This window comes from Sebastes umbrosus, chromosome 17, assembly GCF_015220745.1.
Source record: "Sebastes umbrosus isolate fSebUmb1 chromosome 17, fSebUmb1.pri, whole genome shotgun sequence".
In the NCBI taxonomy this organism is placed as follows: Eukaryota; Metazoa; Chordata; class Actinopteri; order Perciformes; family Sebastidae; genus Sebastes; species Sebastes umbrosus.
In genome coordinates this window covers 9482468-9506743 of record NC_051285.1, presented here as the reverse complement: position 1 = coordinate 9506743, position 24276 = coordinate 9482468, and the positions used below count along the sequence as shown (strand labels likewise).

The 24276-nt window shown below is 39.8% G+C and overlaps 1 protein-coding gene across 7 annotated transcripts in view; it reads right to left on the bottom strand.

The window, feature by feature from the left end:
• Nucleotides 1–502: 502 nt before the first annotated feature.
• The window catches only part of gabra1 (gamma-aminobutyric acid type A receptor subunit alpha1), a 61649-nt gene continuing 37875 nt past the window's right edge, over nucleotides 503–24276 (bottom strand). For all 7 annotated transcript variants that reach the window (XM_037747812.1, XM_037747809.1, XM_037747808.1 and 4 more), the window contains exons 7-10: nucleotides 23319–23462; nucleotides 21794–21946; nucleotides 6361–6563; nucleotides 503–4651 (exon numbers count right to left, since the gene is read on the bottom strand). In XM_037747812.1, coding sequence (XP_037603740.1) covers nucleotides 4328–4651; nucleotides 6361–6563; nucleotides 21794–21946; nucleotides 23319–23462 — 824 coding nt within the window. In that variant the 3' untranslated portion in view covers nucleotides 503–4327. The remainder of the gene's footprint in view (nucleotides 4652–6360; nucleotides 6564–21793; nucleotides 21947–23318; nucleotides 23463–24276) is intronic.

Sequence of the window (24276 nt, the reverse complement as noted above, 5' to 3'; positions counted from 1 at the left end):
CCCTTCAAATGGAGTCGCATTTGGGACAATCTATCAGTTACTCATCATAACTGGTGGAATATAAGGCTTCATGTCAGAGCTGCTGCTAATTTGAGTCCTAATACACATCCGTAAACCCGGATCTGGCATGTTTTAGGGTTCTGGGCCCCCTGAATCTTTCATGACAATCCCAAATGGTTTCAGTGTTTTGTGTAAATGCAGCTATTGGCTTCTACATATACCATATGTTGCTTAACACATTATTAATATATTTTTCCTTAATCTATCCAGTGAAAGGTTTCCAGTAAAGCTCTTATTGAAATGTACACAAATTACATATTAAATACTGTGTGTAAAGTGATAACAGACTAATGATTCAAACATATGTCATATTAGTCCTACTTTAACTACCTGTGATGTAAACAGTGCACGAAAACTCATACTTTATGCTTTGATAGAGATCTATGTGTCTATGAGTCTTTGTCTCAGGTAATCCATAGCACAAGGACCAGAGGTATAGCCATGACTTTCATTTGTTTTCTTTTTATTTAAAGACTAATGCAGAGAATCAGATTCTACAGGGCCATATCATAACCAAAAGAAACAAAAGAAAACATTTACAGAAGGTTCACCATTTCTACATCCATCAGAACCCAGTTTGTCAGTATCATTGGACTACCAACACATTCCTGTGTACTGCGTGTGGGTGTGGGTGTCTGTGTGCGTTTTGACAGTGTGTGTTTGTCGATATCCATATGTATACAGTCTCTCTTTACTCTTACCCTAATCAACTTTTGTGCTTTAGAAAATTAGTTTTTTTTTTTACATTTCAGTGAAAATCAGACCATATTTCGCTTGATAAAAATACAAGAAAAAACTCCAGTAGGTATCTAGGAATAACCAAAGACTCAATGTTGAAAAGCAAGTGCTGCTGAGAACTGCAATGGATTTTGCATCAAACATAATGAAATAAATGACCGATGTTCCTACAAATGTGATATTTACATGTATGCTCTATGAGTGTGAAGGTAAAAGTTGGAAGCTCATGATTGCACTGTGCCTCATATTTCACATTCTCTCTCTGGAGCATCAAATGTAGCAAAACCAGACCTGGCTCAAAAATACTTGTAAATGGTCTTTAGCATTTTGTTTGATCCTGCTTGGAGTACAAGATAGAGGGGGCTTAGCAAAGATATTCCAAACTGAAAAGTTTACAAAATTCACTTTTTTACTTTGTCAAAGTCAAAACTCTTTCTGGCGCTCCCTGTAATGTCATTGAGCTTTGGAAAGCAAAGAAGGTAAACAAAAGGATCCGTTTAGCAAAGTAACATTTTCACCTGCCTCCATTTTTGCAATGACAAACAGGCTCAGGAAATGAACAAGAATATTATTAACAAGGTGATCTTGTTACAGTTTTGCTCCTGGTTTTTTTTCCAGTTCAATCACTTTATTGCATGTCTCTGGAGAAAAAGTGCAATCAACAATGAAAGCCATTTTCCCTTCAACCACCGACAAATCCAAAGCGCAAACAAAAGAGATAATCCACTGTTTTTTCTTTGATGTCACCCTGTTTAGCCATGGTTGAAAGAAAAAAACAAAAAAAAAAAACGCTAGTGGGTGCGCAGCTGATATAAAAGCTAAGCTTTTTTTTATTTCTTTTTTTTTTTCATAATAGCTTGTAAATCTGAAACACAATGGTCAGGGAGAGAAGGTCAATGATGTGGTTCAAAGCTGTCCTTGCATAGCACGAAGCTGACTACATAAATGTAATGTTATTGTTCTTCTAAATGTGCAAAATGCATAACAATAGGTTGATAATACAAACAATATTCATCATCATCTTAGCTAATATCTTCATTAATAGAATCAAATACTGTATGCATTATGTATTTTACATATGTATATATATTTTTTTTCTTCATGATAATAAACATACATACAATAGTTTAGAATTCATCTTTATACAACTCTTCATCCTGAACTTTGCAGTTCCTTGACCCTCTGCTTGTAGGTTTAGGGGCTGTTAACAGCAGCAAAAGACGTCTGCCATTAGGGGGATAAGTTCAGCATCGGTCGTAATGATAATGCAAATAATAACAATAGCAACAACCACCGATCTCTTTTCCGTTTTTTCCTCTGGCGATAGCGTCTCTTCACCCCAGCGCACAAACACACAGAGAATTCTGCAGGGTTCTTACATGCCTTTTAGCCTGTTCAGTGCCCTGTAAAACATATTCAGAACCCATAATGCAATGCAATGCACCCCCACTCCCACAACAAGAAATGTGATTTTGTGAAATAAGGTCAGAGCGGGAGCCCGAGATGGACACTCAATGCGATGCCTTTTATCTTTGACCAAATCTAAATAATTTCTATGTTTCCATGTATATATCGGTGAAACTACAAGTAGAGAGGGGTCGATGTAAAGCTACAATGGATATCACCCCCAGACTGAGTGTCAGGTTCAGGTCCTAAGAAAAGCCCTTGCTAATTAATATTGCTACATTAACATAATTTAAAATGGACTGTTCGGAAACCTCAACGTGCCACATCAGAGAAGAAGCATGTCCTTAAAATGTGTTTTCATATATATATAAGTCAAAAGAAAAAAAAAAGAGCAAGCAATGTTCAAGACAAAAAAAAAAAAAAAAGCATTCTTTTCACATTTGCGTTAGTTTCTGTTGTTTTGTTTTTTTTCTCGGAAGAGGGATTGACATCATGCTACAAAAATATATTCATCTTCTTCACTATCGTGGAACTACAAGACAAGTCCTCTGTGCGAAACACAGCGCCGGCTAAAGCAAGATTACAGTGCCACTTCGACTCTCTTCGACTCTCTCTTTGTCTCCTTTCTGTCTCTGTCCCTGTCTCTCGCTGTTGCTCGCCAACAAGCAGCAACAAATGAGTCCAAACGGGCATGTGATACTGAAGGCAGTGTAGCTGGTACTTTCTGAGTGTTATGTCTCAATTTTCAACTGAAAGGAGATGGAGGGGGGGGGGACTATGGTAAACAGGGTCAGGGGACACAGTGGGATGGAAAATACAGACGCGCCATCAATCAACAAAGTAGTAGCCATCACAGCTTCAACTCTGAAAAATTAAAAAAGGCACTTCTCCTCCTTCTCAATGTGCCCCACCCGTCTTTAAGCGATGCCAACCGTACTTTGCTATGAATGGCGTTTCTTGGCGAACGAGGCCCCACCGTAAATAAAACAAACAAAAGAAGTAAATAATGAATGTTTTAATTCTAAATGTCAAATGCACTCCATGATTCGAGATGATTTTTTTTATTTTACATTCTTACTCATAACTAGCCAATCTCAGTTTTTCACCGTTGATGTTGTTGTTGCTGTTGTTGCCGTCATTGTGTGTGTACACAAACACACAGTTGAATAATATTTTGCTTCAGTGTGAAAGCAGCTTTGAATGGAACGCGAACTTGGCGAGAAACAGTCACTTAAGCGTGAATTATACCAGTATATACTCTTTTTTTTTGTAGAAAGTATCATAAACAAAAACAAAAATAAATGAAATAAAAAAGTTTACTCTTCCATGTATTCAATAAACCTTTAGTTACACTTTGCAAAGCTTAAACATAATATTGACATCTCTAACACTTGATAATATTTACAACGCTGTGAAAGGAAATTAATATTTTCAATGCTGAGCACAGAGATGATTGAATTTTTGTATTTCTTTTTTATCCCTAAATAAATGGTGTGTCCACTGAGACATGTTTTTATTGCTATTGCAGAAACCCTATTTTGAAGAATGACATAATTAATCTCATAAAACATCTACAGAGAATTGAAGATATTTTGACAGAGGATGAGCGTTGCATTTTTGCTGCTGATATCAAATGAACTAAGCTCTCAGTCAATGTTGATCTGTATTTTGAATAAATAAACATAAATGATAAGATGCCCTGCCCATGCATATACACAAGTGCCTTTTACCGTGTCTGTGATTTCCATGTTTAAATGAAATAGAAACAAAAAAGAAAACAAACATAGAAACAAAAGCCCCTTAACAAGTGTGGGCTATGTGCAGTTGTAGAATAGCATTCTCTTGGCTATATATTTATAGTAGCATTTTCTTAGTAGCATCACCCGAGACCTGAACAACACCCTTTCAAAAGTCTGTTATCTTTCTTTTTTTCTCTATTTTGTTTTTTCAAAATCTTCAAACTTTAGGTAAACATAGAAGCAATGCAACAACTGGGAATTCAAACCAGCATGGACACCATGTTTGTCTGAAAATGAAAATAAACACCTGTTTTAGGAGGAATAAGAAAGAAAATGAAATCAACAAAAATTACAGGTATAATTTCAAAGTAATGAAACAAGGATTAGTGTGGCTGATTCATCCCCTGCAATTTGGGCTTCTTATTCAAGTAGGTCGCCCAGTAGACCAAGTTAAAGGTTCCAAAGAGCAATGGGAAGGCTATTCTGGCAATCCTGTCTATCTTGCTCACACTGTTAAAGGTCTTCTTGGCCTCTGGAGGCTTGGGCTTTGGCTCCTCCTTGGGCTCACTTGGGGGTGGCGGGGCGCTTTTGGCAATAGTGGCCAATCCAGGGTCCCTGGCAATATTGGGGGCGAAGGCTGTAGCAGTGGCAGCTGGGTAGGCTGTGGTGTTGTTCTTCTTCAGGAGGGACTCCTTCTTCTTCTTTTGCTGTTTTTGTTTGTTGGGGAAAGTAAAAAAGGATAAAGTTCAGATTCTTTAAAAATGTTTTTTTTTTTAACATTTTGCACAATTATTGATATTCAGCAGCCTGGTGAATATTCACTTAAAATATGGAAATTAAGTTCAGGAATATTAATTCCTTGCCTCCAAGTAGAAGCAATAAACTAGGCAATCTAAAAATTTTCAAAATCATCTGGGGATTACAGAGTACGGTGCTGCTAACTGCAGTATAGAGACAAGCGGAGCAGAAAGCACGAGATGAACACTAAACTATTAATGTTCATGTCATGTTACTCAAATTGCATTTTCAATGAGATGAGCTGGCGACAACAGCTAAATGTTCCCTGCCTGGACTGCCTCTCTCAACAGTGAAGTGCTAACTGTCCTGGTGCAAAAATGAATGACTCCTTGAAACAGAAGTCCATATATACAATTTCTGGAATTATATTTTTGGTAACTGGTGTCTGGATTTGCCCTTATTTTGGCCCTTTTTGAATTTTGTTTTGGTAAAAACAAGGGCAGACAATATAGTTGAAGAAATGGGATAAATAACGCAGTTATGTGCCAGATTGCCTAAAAGCCTTTGAATGCCAAGTCCGTATTTTTTGTTCTTCTTTAATCCGTCATCAAATAAAAATTGTTACCTTCCACACTGAGTCTGATATGTTTTATTATTATTTTTGTTGCAAAGATTTGCAATACAAGACAAAACTGAATTAATTATGTGTGTGCAATGGATAACGCTTGTTCCTAACAGGGCTAATGAATGAATGACATTAGCAAGAGGCTATCGTTTAGCTGCGTAAAGCACAATCACTGCTATCTAATTGTTACGTCCACCGCTGGTGCCCTTCCATCTGTATAACTCCTGCTAAACAGGATGTGTGATTGGCTTATCCCCCTGCTGAGGCGCGGCTCGTCTCCCACCTTCTTCAGTCGGGCATTCTGATCGGAGTAGCACCTGGTCCGGCTCACCGATCCAGCGCGTGCAATTTGGGGACCCGAGGCTTTAAATGTCTGACCGGCTCGACAGTCAGGACGCAACTGAGATTTCCCCTTGAACAGCTCGCCCATGTGCCTTTTGTGATCGTGCTCAATTGAGATGTTAATCGAGGTTAACCCTGTGATCATGGTTGGGTTGGTAAATGGTGATTACCTCAGTAATTCAAGAAATAATATAGGGCACTGGTAAACTAGCTAGGGGCCTTATCTTTGTCTTTTGTACATGCTTTGTTTTGCAACCATCCCAGATTCCAAGCTGTTCTGCAATCACCTGCCACAATCTCATCTTTAAATTACGCATTTCTATATCAATTTATTGCTTTATCGTTAAATACTTTGTGCTCTTCGTGCTGGGAGACATGAATCAGTTTATCAGATGTTCATATTGGATGATGACATTTGCATGGACAGTGTCTCTGAGTGTCAAACAACCCTATTTTGGCTTTTGACGGATGCGGAAAAATGCAGAAAATCAAACCTGTATCTGAAAACTTTAATGAAGACGAAAGTTTCGAAGTCGGTGTAAGGTCGGATTCATTTTTAAACGTGCAACAATTTCGGACGAAAAATACAGACTTGATGTGCAAAGGCCTTACCAAAACATTTTCTGTCAAGTCTATTATCTCTATTCTTTTCTGTGCGGATCCCTTAGGAGAATAAGTATTGTAAAAAAAGAAAAAAAAGGATTCAAATACCTTCTCTGGCACCACACTTTTTCCATCCCAGGCGTAACCCCTCTTGGTGAAGTAGTTGACTGTGGCGAACTCGATGAGGGCCGAGAAGACGAAGGCGTAGCAGACAGCGATGAACCAGTCCATAGCCGTGGCGTAGGCCACTTTAGGGAGAGAGTTCCTGGCGCTGATACTGAGTGTGGTCATGGTCAGCACGGTGGTCACTCCTGCAGGGAGACGAGACAATATGGATATGTGAAATCTGATCAAATCTTAGATTATGCTTGAGTTGCTATGATTACTCATTTGTAATTAGTGTATGAAAAAGAAAATATGTGAAGCTATATCAAATCGGAGGAATGAAACGTTATATAATAAATGATTAGAAACAACCCTTACATGACTAAGACATTTCCAGAGCAGAATTATTGTGGCATGAATGTGAATTTACTGTTGATATAATCCAACATTGTGCAGGAACTAGTCAATTTTACAGTATATATGGACTATATTTGCTAAAATGGAGCAATCTCAAGGTACCATCATATAGGGATGTTGCAGGGCAAGTTATTTTTTTTTCCTTGAATCAAATGAGCAAGCAGTTCATTCACATTAATCTATGTGAGCAGCTGATACAGTCTTGCAGCTTGTGCTTTTAATAGACTCCGAGAGGTAGAGATTTCCACAGATGCAGCTGGAAGATGCAGTTGGCCTCAGAGATGCTGCTGCTGCTGACTAATACCGGGAAAAATAGGCTTTCTAAATCTGACCTGCACACCAATGCACAAGCAGTCGTGAAGCAATGATGAAGCATAAATGAATATGCATGTTTTTAACCAAAGGGCCTCGTATTAAGGAGCGCACGTCAACCCTGGAAAACCAAATCGCTAAGCTATACGACATCAGCTATCGAGAGCTGGGATGAGACAGAGTACGGAGAGGGAGAGGAAGTGGGTCAGAGCACAGCTAACGATGCGGCGCTCATCACAGAACAGGCTACTGCAGATGTTTACACACCAAATAACATCAGCGCAAGCAGCAAACAATCCACAAATTCAGCCTGGGTTAACATGAAGGGAGCTGGAGAACAGCTGGCTTGAACAGGATTTATAAAATATGCAGAGAGGACCCTCCTCCACACATGTGGAGAGAGGTGTTTATGGAAAAACACACACATGTACATGATGTACCCCCACATACACACCTCCATGTTTAAAAGATCCATCCACTTTTTAAAATCCACTGTAAACTCGATGTCAAATTTCCAAAAATTATAATCTTAAATCTAATCTTAATCTTAAAATTATAAAGTTTTTTTTTTGGGAAATTGCTCCTCAATGTTGAGCAAATAGTACTTTTTCTTCTATACAGCTAAGCATCTTTCAGTCAGTACTAGTATCTATTTCTCACCACTTTGCGAGTGGAATGTACTTGTGTTTGGTATATATTATGGCAACATATAGAACAGTTCGATATGATATCTTACGAAAACTTATTTTGTGCATTTTCCTACATTGTCCCCTGGGTGAAAGTCTGGGATTTTGGGGGATATATACAAATTACAGTGCATGACTTTTCATAGGCATAGCTATAATTGGTGTATGAGAACACCTTAATTGTTAAAAGACTGTTAGAGAGACTTTCTTCACTGTATAGTGACTAATGTACCACCAATTTACACAGCAAATCTCCAGCCTCTTTGTACTGCTGTCATTGCTTCATGTTGACGTCAAAGAATAAAATAAAGATGAAAGACCTCTAATAAAGCTGCTAAAATACTGTTAATTGGTCCTTAACTTAATGTGAGTTATTTTATAGCTGCCTTTGTGATTTACAGGCCATTTCCTTTAAAGGGGGCATATCATGAAAAACTCACTTTTTCAGTGCTTGTGCACATACATTTGGGTATCTGGAGTTCCTACCAAGCCACAAACTGTGAAATATTTAAACCCAGTCAGTTTTTTTTGGGCTACCTAGATAAAAAAAACATGTGATTCAACAAGCCTTTCAGATTTGGCGCCCCTTCCTATGTCACATGCAGGCTCATTAGAACTTATCGCTTGAGAACTACCTTTACAAAGGTGCACCATATTTTTCTTGTAAGCCACTCAGAGCAGATTTCTGGAGAGGGTCTTAAAGAGACGTGTTATGAGCGTTTCAGACAGAGGTTGAATACAGGTACATTCGAAGAATAAAAAATGTAATGTTTTTTTTTAACATTAAAGCATGTAAACATGTTCTATTAGAAACCCAAAATACAAGTATGAACCTGAAAATGAGCATGATATGTCCCCTTTAAAATTATTATTTACAAATCTACGAAGACAGTTACGAAAAAAAGTAGTCATATTAAGTTCACAAGCTTCGTGATGACATATGTCAAAGAAACGGTTGGTGAATGGTGAAAAAAAAAATGTTTGCCACCAGGCGATCCTATAAATATATCCTATATTTGTTCTACAAAAGCACTGTTGAGTTCAATCAACTCCTTACCGTTTGTATTGGATTACATTATATTGTACAGCGTTCCAGTTATTGTGTCCACCACCTACAAGCTGGAAAAGCAGCTGGTACTGAGTTATTACAATGTGTCCTGAAATGTTATTTCAGAATTATGAATTCTTCTCCTTCTTCTTCCTCCTTGGTTATGATGTAAGTGTTAAGTGATGAATCACATCCTCCCACTCTCTTTTCACATGCTTTTGGCATTACGGAGTTGGTGCTGTGACATGAAGCATAAAGGCTGATTGTTATGTTCTCATTAGTCAGAGCCAAATAAATGATTGGTCATTAGCCATAAGACACCTCTGATGGATTTACTGGATCGGTACAGCAGGTACAGATTCATGGTATTCATTCTGGCTCCGGAGAGACTAAAGCATACCGTAAGTAGGTCAGAATTATTTATTCTGATGTAATTTATTGTCGAGATGTGTTTCTGAGATTTTCATCGCGTGTTCTTTTATCAAATGTCCCAGATAGATATTTTGTTTGGATTAGAAAATTACATACAAGAATAATCAAGAGTAGAACACCTGACTCATCATCACACATGATAGATTTGCACTTCGCATGAGCACAACTGAGATGTGAAGCCGAAAAGCCGTTTATATGCGGTGCGAAGTGATGTCATAAAATTCACACATGACCATGTTCTGCACTGCACCCACTGCTAAGTAGGGCATTGAAAGGTTTGTTGATATATTGTTATGGGGATGCATGGCAGCAGGAGATATGGAAATATGAAATGATGCTTAGTCACGTATTCGTACCAGATTTGCATACCCTCCGTCTCACCCCAGAATTATGTTCATATAAAGCTAATTAACATTAAAAAAACATTTTGGGGAAGATATTTTTAAGGAACATGTCACAAAACATTCATATTAAACTTAGCTACAAATGTTCACGAACACATTTGTCATTTGTTTTCCCTCAAGGAGTAAAAGACAAAACAAATCACACGCTACAAAACAACTAAATCAGTTGCTGGATCTAATGCATTTGTTTCCATAAAGCATCTGCTCAAGACAAATTAAGCATGATTATGATAGTAATGAACAACTAAAAGCACTCGGTTAAGGTTATGCTGAGGTGTTGGTTAGAATAACTAAAAAATGAACGCTTAAAGGGCCAGTGTGTAGGATCTGGCGGCATCTAGCGGTGAGGTTGAGATTACAACCGACTGAAGCCTCTCCCGTGTGCCAAGCGTGTAGAAGAACTACATGGCCGACACGAAAATGCGAATGGCTCTCTCTAAAGCCAGTTGTTGTAAGAGTGGCATAGGTCATTTGGAGCAGAGTCAGTGTATAGAAGTGAGTGGTGAAGCTAGAGAGAGAGAGTGGCGGCGACTGGGGCGAGTAACGTTATCGACTCCGGCCCAAGCAGAAAAAAATGATATGAAGCGTAATCTCCAGTGTCAAAGTCCAAATCTTTGTACGACCTCCTCCCTGCAACATTTCACTAAGCTATAAAAACTTCTTGAATTGGAACTAAATGCTGCTAGTTTACCTGAATCGCTGCTGCAAATTATCTGCATGCAATTGTAAGTTGTACAATCAACGCACACCATGCATCACATATAAAGCTGTAATTTGACTGGAAGCACCAGCTTGGTGTCACAGTTTAAATCATTTTAGGTACGAGAACAGTGTCTTGTTGAGACTTCCAGTGGAGTGTAAGTCTAACACCAAGGTGTCACTGCTTATGAGGTGGGTGCCAGAACATTCTCCACTGGAGAACAGCCAGTGCGAAGCGATTTTGCCAGCAATCATGTGTGCTTATGGCCTCAGCAGGTGCAGCAGGAGCACAGAACATCCATTACTTCCGTACTGAGAGCTACAGAGGTAAAATGGAGTGAAGGAAGATGAATAAGGGGATATCTGTTATGGGAAACAACTACATAACCCAAATACATGCGTGGGAGTAGAATAAGGCCTATATGAGCATATTAGAGATACAAGGAGTACAGTAGTATGAAGGGATGCAGGCAGGTAAGGGAAGGTGAATGGAAAGACGGTTGGCAACAGAGTGGTGTCAATCTGTCAGCTATTTTGTTTGCCAGTAAATCAGTTAATTTTGCGGGGGAGGAGGAAGGCAGCACCACTGGGTATTACACAAGGCCTCACAAAAGCGCCCCGATGCTTGGAATCATATATGCTTTACTGTGTTTGACAAGCTCTGTTGTCATGGAAACAAGTCTTCCAACACCACCAACGTCTTAATACCACAAGAGAAAAAAACACTTGATAAAATTTGGAAGGATGCATGGATTTGACCGATCGTTAAGTGTTGGTTTGCTTTGTTGCTTGTGATTTGTTGTATATGTGTCTTCTCACATACTTTAATAGGTTACTCTATCAAAAAGTAGGCACAACTACAAGCCAAGTACACCTTTCTGTAGGCCTATAAGGCAGGAATACTTATTTATACTTTTCTTAAGTATATCTTGATCGAAACATTAAGTACAACTAGCCCTATAAGCCAAGTATACATAGACTTTTCTGTATACTTGTCAGTATAAGCCAAGTATACTTAGACTTGTCTGTATACTTGTCAGTATGAGCCAAGTATACTTATGTATACTTTTGTTAAGTATATCTCTGATAATTACATACAAAGTAAACTGAAAGTATACTCTCTTATTTTAAATTTAAAAGAAATATACTAATAGCACACTTGAATAAATAATATTTTTCTTAAGTTTATCTTGATCAAAATATTAAGTACAAGTAGCCCTATAAGCCAAGTATACTTAGACTTTTCTGTTTACTTGTCAGTATAAGCCAAGTATACTTAGACTTTTCTGTTTACTTGTCAGTATGAGCCAAGTATACTTAGACTTTTCTGTATACTTATCAGTATGAGCCAAGTATACTTAGACTTTTCTGTATACTTGTCAGTATAAGCCAAGTATACTTAGACTTTTCTGTATACTTGTAAGTATAAGCCAAGTATACTTAGACTTTTCTGTATACTTATCAGTATGAGCCAAGTATACTTAGACTTTTCTGTATACTTGTCCGTGTGAGCCAAGTATACTTATGTATACTTTTGTTAAGTATATCTCTGATAAGTACATAAAAAAGTAAACTGAAAGTATAGTCTCTTATTTCAAGTTTAAAAGAAGTATACTAATAGCACACTTGAATAAACGTCTTTTTTTAAGGGTTTGTTAACAATAGTCTGTGTGTGTGGTTGTGCTAACAAGGTGGACAGGTATTTGTTTCCCAACTCCTTCAGGAAGAGCGGCTCCCCTTTGTGTCTGTTTAGTGTTGGGCCTACTTGGGATTAATTTAGTACACTAGTAAGTTGATTCATTAGAACGAGACTCCAGAGCTGGTTTTAAATGACTTCGCTTGACATGTTGTAACTAATAGACTTGAGGCTTTGAAGGCTGTTAATGAACAAAGCCACTGATCTGGAAAGTTCTAACTGGATTAATAGTGGTGTAACTCAATTCTTGAGAGTCCCTTCCACTCAATTTAGCTCGGTGTGCACAAGCACTGACACTTGATTTATATGATACATATCTTCTAACAAGGTTTTTGCCTCTGTTTGCAGACTCACTTCCAAACACACACACATACAGGGTGATGGGGTGGGGGAAAGAAATGTCAAGATATAGAGAAAGATGGTGCGAGAAAGCAAATTTGTGGGAACTAAATTAGGGATTTAAGGTGATGAATGACAAGGTGAGGCAGACTATTTCAAGGTGGGAAGTCTATCACTGCTGCCTCAGGCGAGGAAAAGTTTGATATGACTACAGGCAAACAGTGCAAATGTGCATTTTTTTGGTGTGTGTGGGGCAGATAATGTCCACTTGGTTAATAGGTTTCTGACACAGCGAGGTAGAGCTTATAGAAATCTGATGTAGTGTCGATCAGGGTAATCAGTCTGATAGACATTTAGTGCTCGACTGCCTGTAAGGAGCTGCAGATTAAAAAATAAATTGCTCCAGGCATGGCTAAAAATAAATTAATAGGGGTTTTGAGCTCAAGTTTGTTTGCCTCTTAGCATCAAATATTTTTTTTCTGCGAAAGGTGCAAAATCATTGTTTGTAATTATTATGGATTTTTTTTCTGACAATTTATTGTTTGCTCTGTTGATTCCGACTTGATTGACAACCCGTGAATGACAGGCTTCGGCTAATCTGACCAATCTCAAGCCAGTGAGTGAAACGTACTGCTCAGCCATTGGATCGCAGCCAAGCCACAGATCTCAAATCTCTGTGGGGGGAGAGTGAGCCTTCGGGGAAATGGCTGTGCTCTCTCTCTCTCTCTCTACTCGTATGCTCCCTGGTTCCAGGCAGACATTTGCCTCTGACAACATTGTGACTGAGTAGGCAACCAATCAAACATGACAATCAAAATGTGGGACGAGGTCAAAAGTACGATGTGCAGTGGGACGCCTGTTCACTCAAAGAATATGTAGCTCTTTATGTGTGACTTAAACCCTGTATACAAGGCGGGTGCTAAAGAGGGCTTGCAATAAAGTTGCTGTTAATGAACTGTTTTAGTTCCTTGGCACGCACAGCTACACCTGAACAATGACAGTACAGGCAATACTTCTTTTATGTTTAAGCCTTTAAAAAAGCTTTTTAAAAGACTATTATGCTGTGATCACACTACGAGCAACACAGCAACAGGCTACAAGTCATTTTCAATGGAAGCTGGTGACATGACAATGGTGACAACTAACAAACTGACGCCTGACACTTGTAGCTGCGTGACGGGGGCGAGGCGCTATGCTCAACTTTTTTCAGCGCTCGAATAAAGCAGTGAAGCATCAACTAATCATATGTTTTTGTTTCACCCTGTCCCATTCTGTCTGCAAAAATGCCGAGTTCCCAGTGCTATTTAACTACATAACTATATCAACCATCGCTTGAGCAACACTTCAACGGCGACTCGGCGACAATGTAACTGGTCATGCTGGCTGTTTTGTTGCTTTTGTCGCTCGTAGTGTGAACGTAGCTTTAGAACACCTCTAGTGAAACTTTTCTTTGCTCCATCAATCATATATCTGACGTTTGGATATTACAAATTTCTAAATAAGTTTCTTCATTTTCTCAGTCAAGAAAGTTTGACATGCCTTTACTGCATAGAAGCCATATGGAGGATGTGAGGGTGGCAGGTTGGGCGTACAACCGCAGGACTTTGACATCAGAGACAAACACTGGGTTTAGGTTATAGACCATTACACAGTTGTAAATGTAAACATTCCAAATGTGTCCCAGCTTATTTCTTATTGCAGTGTATGTGAATAACATCAGCTGACAAGCTGGAAGTAACTATGGACCCAAGCTGTTGCCTAGCAATGTAATTCCATTGAAACGGTCTATAGAAATAAATTAAAGAGATATTGAAATATTGAATGTCAATGTCCCATCTTAAGCTTCAAGTCATTGTTGAATGTTTCAATATTTGACCATGACCACCATCTTTCTCTATCCCAAACCTTAACCAAATACTAAATGAACATCATGCTGTATTGAAGAAGACTTGAAACTAGCGATTGAGACCATAAACTCATGTTTACAATGTTTACTGAGGTAATAAATAAAGTGAGAAGTAGGGTAATTTTCTCATAGACTTCCATACAATCAGACTTATTTTTGCAACCAGAGGAGTCGCCTCCTGCTGGCTATTAGAAAGAATGCAAGTTTAGGGCACTTCACTTCTCAAACCCGGAGGTTGCCCACTGGTTCGTAGATAATATTGTAGGGAAAACAAATGAAATAAGTCTGAATTTTGACAAAAAAATGTATATACTGAAGCAAATAAGTTCTATAAACATATTTTTTTAGAAGACAGGGTTGCCAGCACGCATATCACAGATCCTTTCAGTCACAGTTGAATGATTTTCTCACACTTATAGGAAGGATCTTATACTAATGAATTACTGAGTGTATCACTGTTGTATAATTAGTGAAGGCTGTTGATGAATGAACAGGATTCTTGTGTAGGGAGTTGTCAAACAACTTTTTGTATTCCCTCAACCAGTCCCAGGAGTGGAGTTGTCTTTCTTGGATGTCTATCAACATCTCCGCTGTGCTGCGGCCACTTACTTATTCATGCCTTATCAATAACTGCAGCCTCAGGGGGGCCTGACTCACACACACAGCCCATTCAGCATCACTACGTCACCCCTGATTTACATAAATGAAGAAATAAATTGACATGTTGATTGGCGGGTGAGTTAAATGACTGTGCCAGCGCCACAGCTGTGAGAACACACACACACACAAACACACACACACACATACACACACACATACAGTACATAGCTGCAGTGCCTATAATGTTGTCAGCTAGTAATCATGAATTTATGAGAACCCGCTGGCATAAAACCAGCAGGTATAGCGAACAAACACATACGTTGACACATACACACTCTACACAACCAAACTCAAATACACACGCACATACACACACACACAAGGTGTTATTCCTTAATGAGCAGATACATTAAACAGCATCATGGGGGAACCAATAAATACCCAGCCAATCGCTTAAAGAGGAGAGGAGGAAGAGAGATAATCTTCTGAGCACTGCTGTCCCTGACAGCTTAGAGACAGAGAGCGAGAGAGAGACGGAGATGGAGAGAGGAAGTGAGAGAGAGAGAGAGAGAGAGAGAGAGAGAGAGAGAGAGAGAGAGAGAGAGAGAGCACCATATCAGCACCATCAGTGGCTGTTTCCTTTTGCTTTTCATTTGGACTGCAAATAAATACACTACCAACAGTTTTCCACTACACCAGACTGGCTATGAACTAATCAGCCTCTTAATCGGCACAATGATAAATAAGATAACTCTACCCACTGCTGTGTTTTTAAATTGCCTATTCATCTACAGGGAAAGCTTTAGGAAAAAACAGATTTAGTGCGGAGGCTGCGCTTCATAGTCACAATGTAATTCAAACAATGGTGTTAATGGGGTTTCTGTGTCAGATTTGGACATTTGTGTTGGAAACATAAACCTGATCACATCTAATAGTAATAAGAGAACACATAATATTATTTTAGTGGTTTGTTTATTCTTAGCGATTCTGTTCTGAAATGAAAACAAAGAGAAGTCAAGCTGTGTTGTCTGCGGGAGGAATGACTAAAGTCCATTTGTGCAATTTAGTTATTCCTAGCGCAGTAAATATAATATTAAAAACACCATATTTTCTTTAAGCCCTATTCAGATATGGAATATGTAGCATTGCTGCTTCATCTATGTGTCTGTTAAAGTAATGGCTATGGTAATTTATACATAGAGTAAGTATTAATGTTCCTTACAGCTTTGTTTAGACATGACAGGACTAGTACGGAAAGAGCCACAATGCTGGACTGGAGAACTGGAGAACAGCAGCAAATTGAAAAGTCATATAGTATGAAGGAAGGAGATTGTTTTCTGTTTTCTCACAGGCTGCATCAATGACAAATTTTAAAAATGATTTTACCTTGGAAGATTTAATTAGTGACCATTGTGGGCATGAGTGACGCCCGTCCCTACTTCTCACAATGAATCCCCTTAATTAATAGTCATTCTTATTTATTTCATCATTTATAAGAGAATTGTGACGCCTACTTTATAAATGAATGACAAGACATTAAGTTGGGAGCCTAATTTCATTCATATTTTAGCCAGGAGACCACTGTTCGTGTCCCGTCAAGTCAACGTTGACTTATTTTACCTTAATTTTGTTACGTAACGTCCGTACTAAATGGGCGGGTCCATTATTTTCTGGTTGTTTGAGGTTTTTATATAATTCTGTAGCCTTCCCAGTGGTGTTCCCTGTGTATTCAAATCTAAACATTGACATTTTGGTCAAAGTATGTATGTTTTAGCTTCAAAGTGCTATTTTAACAAGCCCTTCTAAACACCTTTTCCCACATAACCTAACATAGGTTTCTGCATGATGATGCTGCTACATATACAGTATATATATATATCCTTATAGTCAGTGTATTAACGTTACATACAGTAACTTAGATGGCGATCGACATGCTCCCAGTTTGGAGAAGCAGACAGGAGTACCAACACGGAAGCTAAGCAATGTACTGCTGTGGATGCCACGTTAGTTTGGATCCGAAAGACACACAATAACACAAAATAAGCAATCGATGAAACAAAATTACTGTTTTTGTGATCGGAGTCTGGTGGCTTTCTCATCAGGTAGCCCTTTCTGACGGGGAACTGAAGCCACTATATCGCTCTCTTCAAAACCACCAAACTACATTCACAAAAGCAGTAATTTTACCTCATAGAACGTGGAGTATAGTAACCCAAACCACAATGTTTCCCTTAGCCTAACGAAGTACCTTTGTTGCGTAAACCTAACCAAGTTTTAAGGTTTACTTGTTGCATAAGTAAACCTTAAAACTAACCTACATTGGAAGTTTAATTTTGAAAAGACACTATGCATGCAACAAGGGGAAACTGACACGCCCTCCCTGGCACGTCTAAAACTGACACTAGAGGGGTACCTAGAGCGGAATAGTTTGAAGCGTAGAGCCACTGACCAAGTGTCGCTATTTGATAAGTTGGGTGTGAGAATGTGTTGCATTTTCTTTGTGCATTAGAGGTCATAATTATGTGATAAATGTATTACAGTAAGGCAGAACATTATGTTCATTTAACCTTGTTCTACAGTAGCCTTTACGTTATTGGGATTGCATTGTATTTAGACTTGTATTAGCTGTCTTGCAAATGTTACTGCCAGTTTCAAAACTCTGACGTCTGTCTGCATCACATCATACTCTGTGAATGTTTAAAGCACCATTTACAAGCCCAGATCTCAAAATAATCACTGTATACGGCCACATAAAGTCGCAACAAGACAAATGGGAGCAGAGGTGCTGAGACACATTTCCGTCCTGTACACAGCAAACATGGCAAGCAGTGAGATCTTCACCGTCTAACATGAGCACATCATTCCTGAGTTGACACCGAATATTGCCAGGTGGCTTGTTACTTAGGTTGCATTTTGCACATGATTCACCATGATAAAGACATATACTGTATATAAGAGCTTGTGTGTGAAGACAGCTCAGTGTACTCTTTCATTCTAATGGCGCTAGACACATGTACAATGCTTTGATACACCACATAAATCCTCGACTTAGTTGATAGCCAAAGGATTGAGGTGGCCATGAAAGACCCTGATTGTCTGCTATGTCTTTTTAATGATGCATTTACCGCCATATTGACATTGTAACCTCTTTGAAGAACGGGCTCATTCATCTGCTGTCTCAGACGACGCATATTAATCACATGAATGACCTACCTAGTGTACGGGGGGATGCTGCGCCGCTCTGCGTCTTCATGAAAGCGTGTGTTTATTCGACTGTGCGTGCACACGCTGCATGCATGTAATCTCATGAAGCAGAACCAGCAGTGATAGCATGAGGGACACACACATGCCCTAGATAGTTGTTCGAATCTAATCTAGGTCATCCTCATTTCAAACCCCCCCCCCCCCCACCCCCGACACGTGACGAGCACCGCAGGTAGCTAGCTGTGACACATGAAGACACAACTCACACAAACAGACACCGAAACATTGCAGGAAGAGTAGAAAGAAAAAAAAAAGCACTGCAGAGCTGCAAAATTCTGGCGCCTGTAATAATGTTCCTGTGAAAGCTCTTTAAGTAGTATAGGCCAGGGGAGACACTGACATCCGCGGGAAGGAGAAAGGGAAGAAAAACAAGAAGAAAGAGTGTAGGGTGAGGTAACTCAAGGACATTCTGCCTGCTGCTGTGCTGTGCTGCTACGGAGCATGCTGCAGACTAGCAAGAGCTTTCCTTTTGGGCGGTATTATGTAAGACCTCAGTGTGACAGACAGACAGATACACACCAGATACACACAAACACTCCAGTACACATGCCCAGACACATGCGCACAACACACGATTGGTGCGTACACGTACACACACACACAGACGAACACTTACATCACACTCAGGCAGGCACGCACACACTTGTAGGCAAACATTCAGAGCACGTAAATCTAAATTCACACTGAGCCTTGTGCTTGAATTTCTACTGCAGCCAGCCACAACTGATTAAAGCTCTTGTTCGCCTCATTGGTGCAGAGACGGAATAGAGCAGAAGAAGAAGAAGAAGAGAATGTTGTGCAATGACGTTTGGACTGAATACGCCGTTCTTTCTTTTTAACATTTAATATCATTGAAGGGAAGAGTTTGACATTTCGGCAAATGCGCTTATTAGCTTTCTTGCCGAGAATTAGATGAGAAGATTGATACCGCTCTGTCATCGCCGTGAGGTTGCCAGGCAACCGGCAGAGACACGAGGAAGATGCTGTGCCTCGGCCACTGCTCATGGAATTGTTGCAGCATGTTGTCCTTCTTTTTCCATTTCTGTTTGCGTCCAGATTAAACAAACAAGATGGAAATAAGTGAGCTTTAGAGGTGTTGGTAGTTTTGAACTTTGGACAGAACCAGGCTGTATGCTAATGTAAGCGATAATGTACAGCGAGCCGGTCATTGTTGTGAAATAAACCCCGACAGGACGATAGGTCTTTGACAACAATGACCTGCTAACTGTACATTATCTCGCTTATTACACGGCTAATTACTTAAAGAATCAATAATTTGACACAAAAATGGTCCGCCAGAGTCTGAAATCAGAACTGCACCCATAGCAATGGTCTGTTTTAAAGAAATAACAGACCGCAGAAGATCGTGATTAACCAATCAGAATCGAGTATTCAACAAAGCCGTGTATTAAGCTGGGCTAATCGCCTTCTGGTTCCCAGTTCTCATCTTAGTCTCATCAAAGGAAGCATATATTTCCATCAAAACCATTCCTTTAAAACGAATGATATTTGTCCACATCAGAGAACGTTTCTCCAGCGTCAAGTAAAGACAGACATCAAACTCAGCAGTACCACGAAGCAAACGATCGAGGACCCCATCCTTTTTTTTGTCAGCAGTGTCCCTTCCTCTGAAGTCTTGTCTCGTATCGCAAATGAAGATGTGTTGTTCACACTGTAGTAAATATTGACAGCAAACTGACATTTTTATTTCAATCTTGGCGCAAAGAAATAAAGCTGAACTCCAGGGTCACTGACAGCTGCGTGTCTCACAGTGGCTTCTATTTACTTCAAAGCAAAGTGTCAGAAGTATTTCATTTTCAAATTCATCAGACGTCGTTACAGTCATTTATCTTAGGACCGAATACACTTGCCATGTATTTTTTCTTAGAAAGGAAGCAAATGATGATGCAGTAAGTTATGTATTTTGACTGAATTAGTTTTCAAACAATGAATATGTAATAATGCATTGTGCCGATATAATAAATTGCTGCATGGTGCAATACCACCTCATTTTTATGTTAACCAATGATAATAGTGTAATAGAGGTCAACAGTGACCGCCCACTTTTTGAATGGCTCCAATTCCCGAAGCGAGGGAGTTGAAGTATCTTGGGGTTTTGTTCACGAGTGAGAGAAAAATGGAGCGGTAGATGGAGAGGCAGTTCGGTGCGGCGTCAGCAGTTATGCGGGCGCTGTACCGGACCATTGTGGAGAAGAGGGAGGTGACCCCAAAGGCAAAGCTCTCGATTTACTAGTCCGGCTACGTTCCAACCCTCACCTATGGTCATGAGCTTTGTGTAGTGACTGAGAGAATGAGATCGCGGATACAAGCGGCCGAAATGAGCTTCCTTCGTAGGGTGGCTGGGCTCAGCCTTAGAGATAGGGTGAGGAGCTCAGACATCCAGAGGGAGCTCGGAGTAGAGCCCAAAGGGGCCAACTGAGGTGGTTCGGGCATCTGCCTCCTGGACGCCTCCCTTTGGAGGTTTTCCGGGCACTGCCAACTGGTAAAAGGCCCCAGGGTAGACCCTGAACACGCTGTAGAGATTATATATCTTGTCTGGCCTGGGAACGCCTCGGGGTCCCCCAGGAAGAGCTGGAAAACATTGTTGGGGAGAGGGCCATCTGGAATTGCTAAGCCTCCTGTCCCCGCAATCCGGCCCCGGATAAGCGGAAGAAAATGGATGGATGGATGGACGGTTCTGGAAGTGGATTTCAATCCAATTCATTCTCAATTTTATTTGTATAGCCCAACATCACAAATCACAAATTTGCTTCAGCCAACCAGCTACGCAATGAATCATGATCATAAAACATTTGATGGTACAAGACTGTCTACATAATTTTAAGAGTGAAGGAACTAGTCTTCCCATAAACCATTGGGAATTGCGACTTGCCACCTCAGGAAACTCCAGAAAAGCTTTTAAACTAACCATTGTCGATCTAAAATGAAGACAGATTCAGCACCTACATGCCTTATTTCTCGCCTCAAATGTTTTCAGAAATACATTTCGGTGAACTATTTTCATAATATAAGGAGGAAGTTTCCACCCTCACTACCCTCACTAGGTGTTCACAGGTGCGGTACACATCTCCATGGTAATAGCAAGCTCCACCAATCAGAAAATGTCGCTGTTACACTTAGGATTGTGGGTAGTGTAGTACTTCTCCATGACATTGCGAATATTTTTCTTAAAAACAGGGTTTATATCATACAGACTTGTGGCTTCTACAGAAGCATATACTATTGTTTCACAATCTCACAGCTCGTGGTGAGTCCAGCATGAAAGGTTACGACATGATGGCTAATAATCAAATCACAAATATTTTATTATAGATTATAGATATATGTTATTACATTATTCTAAAAACTGCAATACTGTAGTAAAATCACTACATCATGTCGTATTGTGACATAATAATGACATTAGGAGGCTGTATTATGTTTTTGTTCCATTTAGAGGGACTTTTTCCATGCCTTGCTCAATGGCACTATAGTTGTGAGTGACTGCCTGATGTCAGGCCATCATATCTTCCACATTTATTTTCCCAGAACAGATTTGAAAGCTTCTGGTGATGGGCTCATGTCTCTAACACACAGATGTTTACAAGAGGGAGATGGGAGCAGACGACTCACCAAAGACAGTCCTGGCAGGGACGGACTCTCTGTTGAGCCAGAACGACACTTGGGAGAGAATGACTGTCATGATGCAGGGTAGATATGTCTGGATCACAAAGTAACCAATTTTCCTCTTCAGGTGGAAGTGGGTTGTCATCACGACATACTCTCCTGTGGCGAGCAGACAAAAGACGTGAAGTCAGAAAGAATACAGGGATAAACGTTGCACTTCAAAATATATATTTAGGACATCTATTGCACCTGTCCCTAGACTAAGTGCTTTTTCTTCTAAATGGTTTGTTGTGTTTTGGCCTTCATTTTTATTGTGGTTGAGATTTATTGTAGTATAGCGTAGTTATGGGTGTCATTTGTCAACAAACTCAATACCCAGGCATGATCCATTTCATCAATGCAGTTAGACCCGGTCGCTAAGAGAATAAGACCGTCACAGGGACAGCACTGGGGTTTTATCTGGTTATAGCATGTTGATACATAAATAACTGGAATGAATAAAAAGCTTGGTAGATGCAGTCACTTGGGAGCTTGTTGCTAATAAAGCAAAGCCTGGATTGGGGGGGCTAGAGCTGTCTTAAGCATTACTTTCTGCCTGCAGCTATAGCGTCACTGCAAACAGGTCACCCATTTTATGCTGTCACTAATTTTCGCCAGTATCAATGCAGAAAAGAGGAGGTGGAAAAGAGACGTAACAGCCAGTAGGGAAATTATGAATCTAGGCCATGGCCTGTCATTGGTAAAGAGACAAAGTGATGCCACCGAAGATGCGGATGAACTGATGCAGCTGTGTCAAAATTAGCAGTTTCAGACCAGTGATGAAATATGACTAAGACTGAGTGAGCCATGAAGAGGGCTATGTATTGTATTTAGCTTGGACTGGGTAGTGTGAACATTAAATATGTCAAATTAGTGAATTTAAAATTCGGGCTGTCAATGTCAACGCGATATATGATGATAATATCTTTAACGCATTAACACAACTTGCGATTTTTAGGTTGTAGTGAGCTCAGTTGTAATGCTAGAATGAAGATAGGTGGAGTTATATGAAACTATAAAAACCTAAGGAATCCATTGGTACCAGCCATGTCATAGTAGCTTGTCATGAAGGAGGCTAAATAACGCTCCAAACTTAGGCTAAATTTTGGCGAGGAAAAACTGGCCTGTTGGGCTTGAGTTCGCCATTTTATGATTTGAGTATATTTTTTTATGCTAAATGTAACTTGTGAGGGTTTCTGGACAATAATTGTCATTGCTTTGTGTTCTTAATTGATTTCCCATAATAAATATATACATACATTTGCATAAAGCAATCATATTTGCCCAATCCTATGTTGATAAATATTTAATACTTGACAAATCTCCCTTTGAAGTACATTTTGAACACATAAAAAATGTGTGATTTAATCGCGATTAAATATTTTAGTCGATTGACTGCCCAGTTAAAATGTTAAATTTCCCCTAAAGACATGTATTTATTTCACAGTAAACTGTATCATTCAGAACATACTGTGACCAAACTGAAACCTACCTGTGCTGGACAGCACCACACCAGAGTCCACACTCTGCCCCATCAGATCGTACTGGTTTAATCTGGACCCATCCTCTGCCACCACCACAGACTGGGCAGCTCCTCTGGTCCACACGTACACCACCTCTGCTCGAGTGTAGGCATCTAAGAGGGACGGACGGAGCGCAAAGTTATAAATTATTTCGCTGCTGGTTGTCTGTTGTCACGTGTTGCCTTGCAGGTTATATTTCTGGAGTTGCTAGGGATGCCAGTTGCGAAAAAAAAAAAATCGGGAACGAGGTCTTCCACTCAAATCCTCTGGTTTTGTTTTACCTCATCTCAGTTGTCTTCTCTCATCTCGTCTAGTCTGCTGTCATCTCAATTCTGCCTGTCTTGTCTCATTTGCTATTTAAGCATATTATTTTCTTTCACCTTGTTAGAACGTCTGCTAACCTCATCTCCGCTGTTTTAATCTTTTTAAGCTCATCCCGTCTCATATTTTGTCGTCCCCTTTTCAAACGAGTTCAGCATTTTAACGTATGATGTGATGTGATGTCGCGTCACGTCGTGTCGTCTCTAAACGTAAGAAAACAAACAAACAGGACAACATGACCTTAAAACAGCCAAGTCAGTCTTTTCTTGCCTCGGGCCACCCAACCTGTCAAAGCTGCAGTGTGGCTCGACCACTGCAGAGGAAGGGATGGCTCCACTGCAGACTGCAGCATAAGGAAGAGAGCTCATCACTGAAATATTTAGGGAGTGAGTTCAATACAAAGGGGGGGTTGAGGCTCGGTCCTCTCACTCACGCTGTGCAGCTGTCTGAGGAATGGCACAGAGACAGTGTGACGTTCACTTCTCTATCTTTTTCACTTTTGCTGCATTTTTGATTGCTTTCGCTCCTCCCCCACTCTATGTTTTTATCCTCCCTAGTTCTTCTCTATTCTTGTCTCCAACCCTCCATCACTCCATCTCTTGTTAT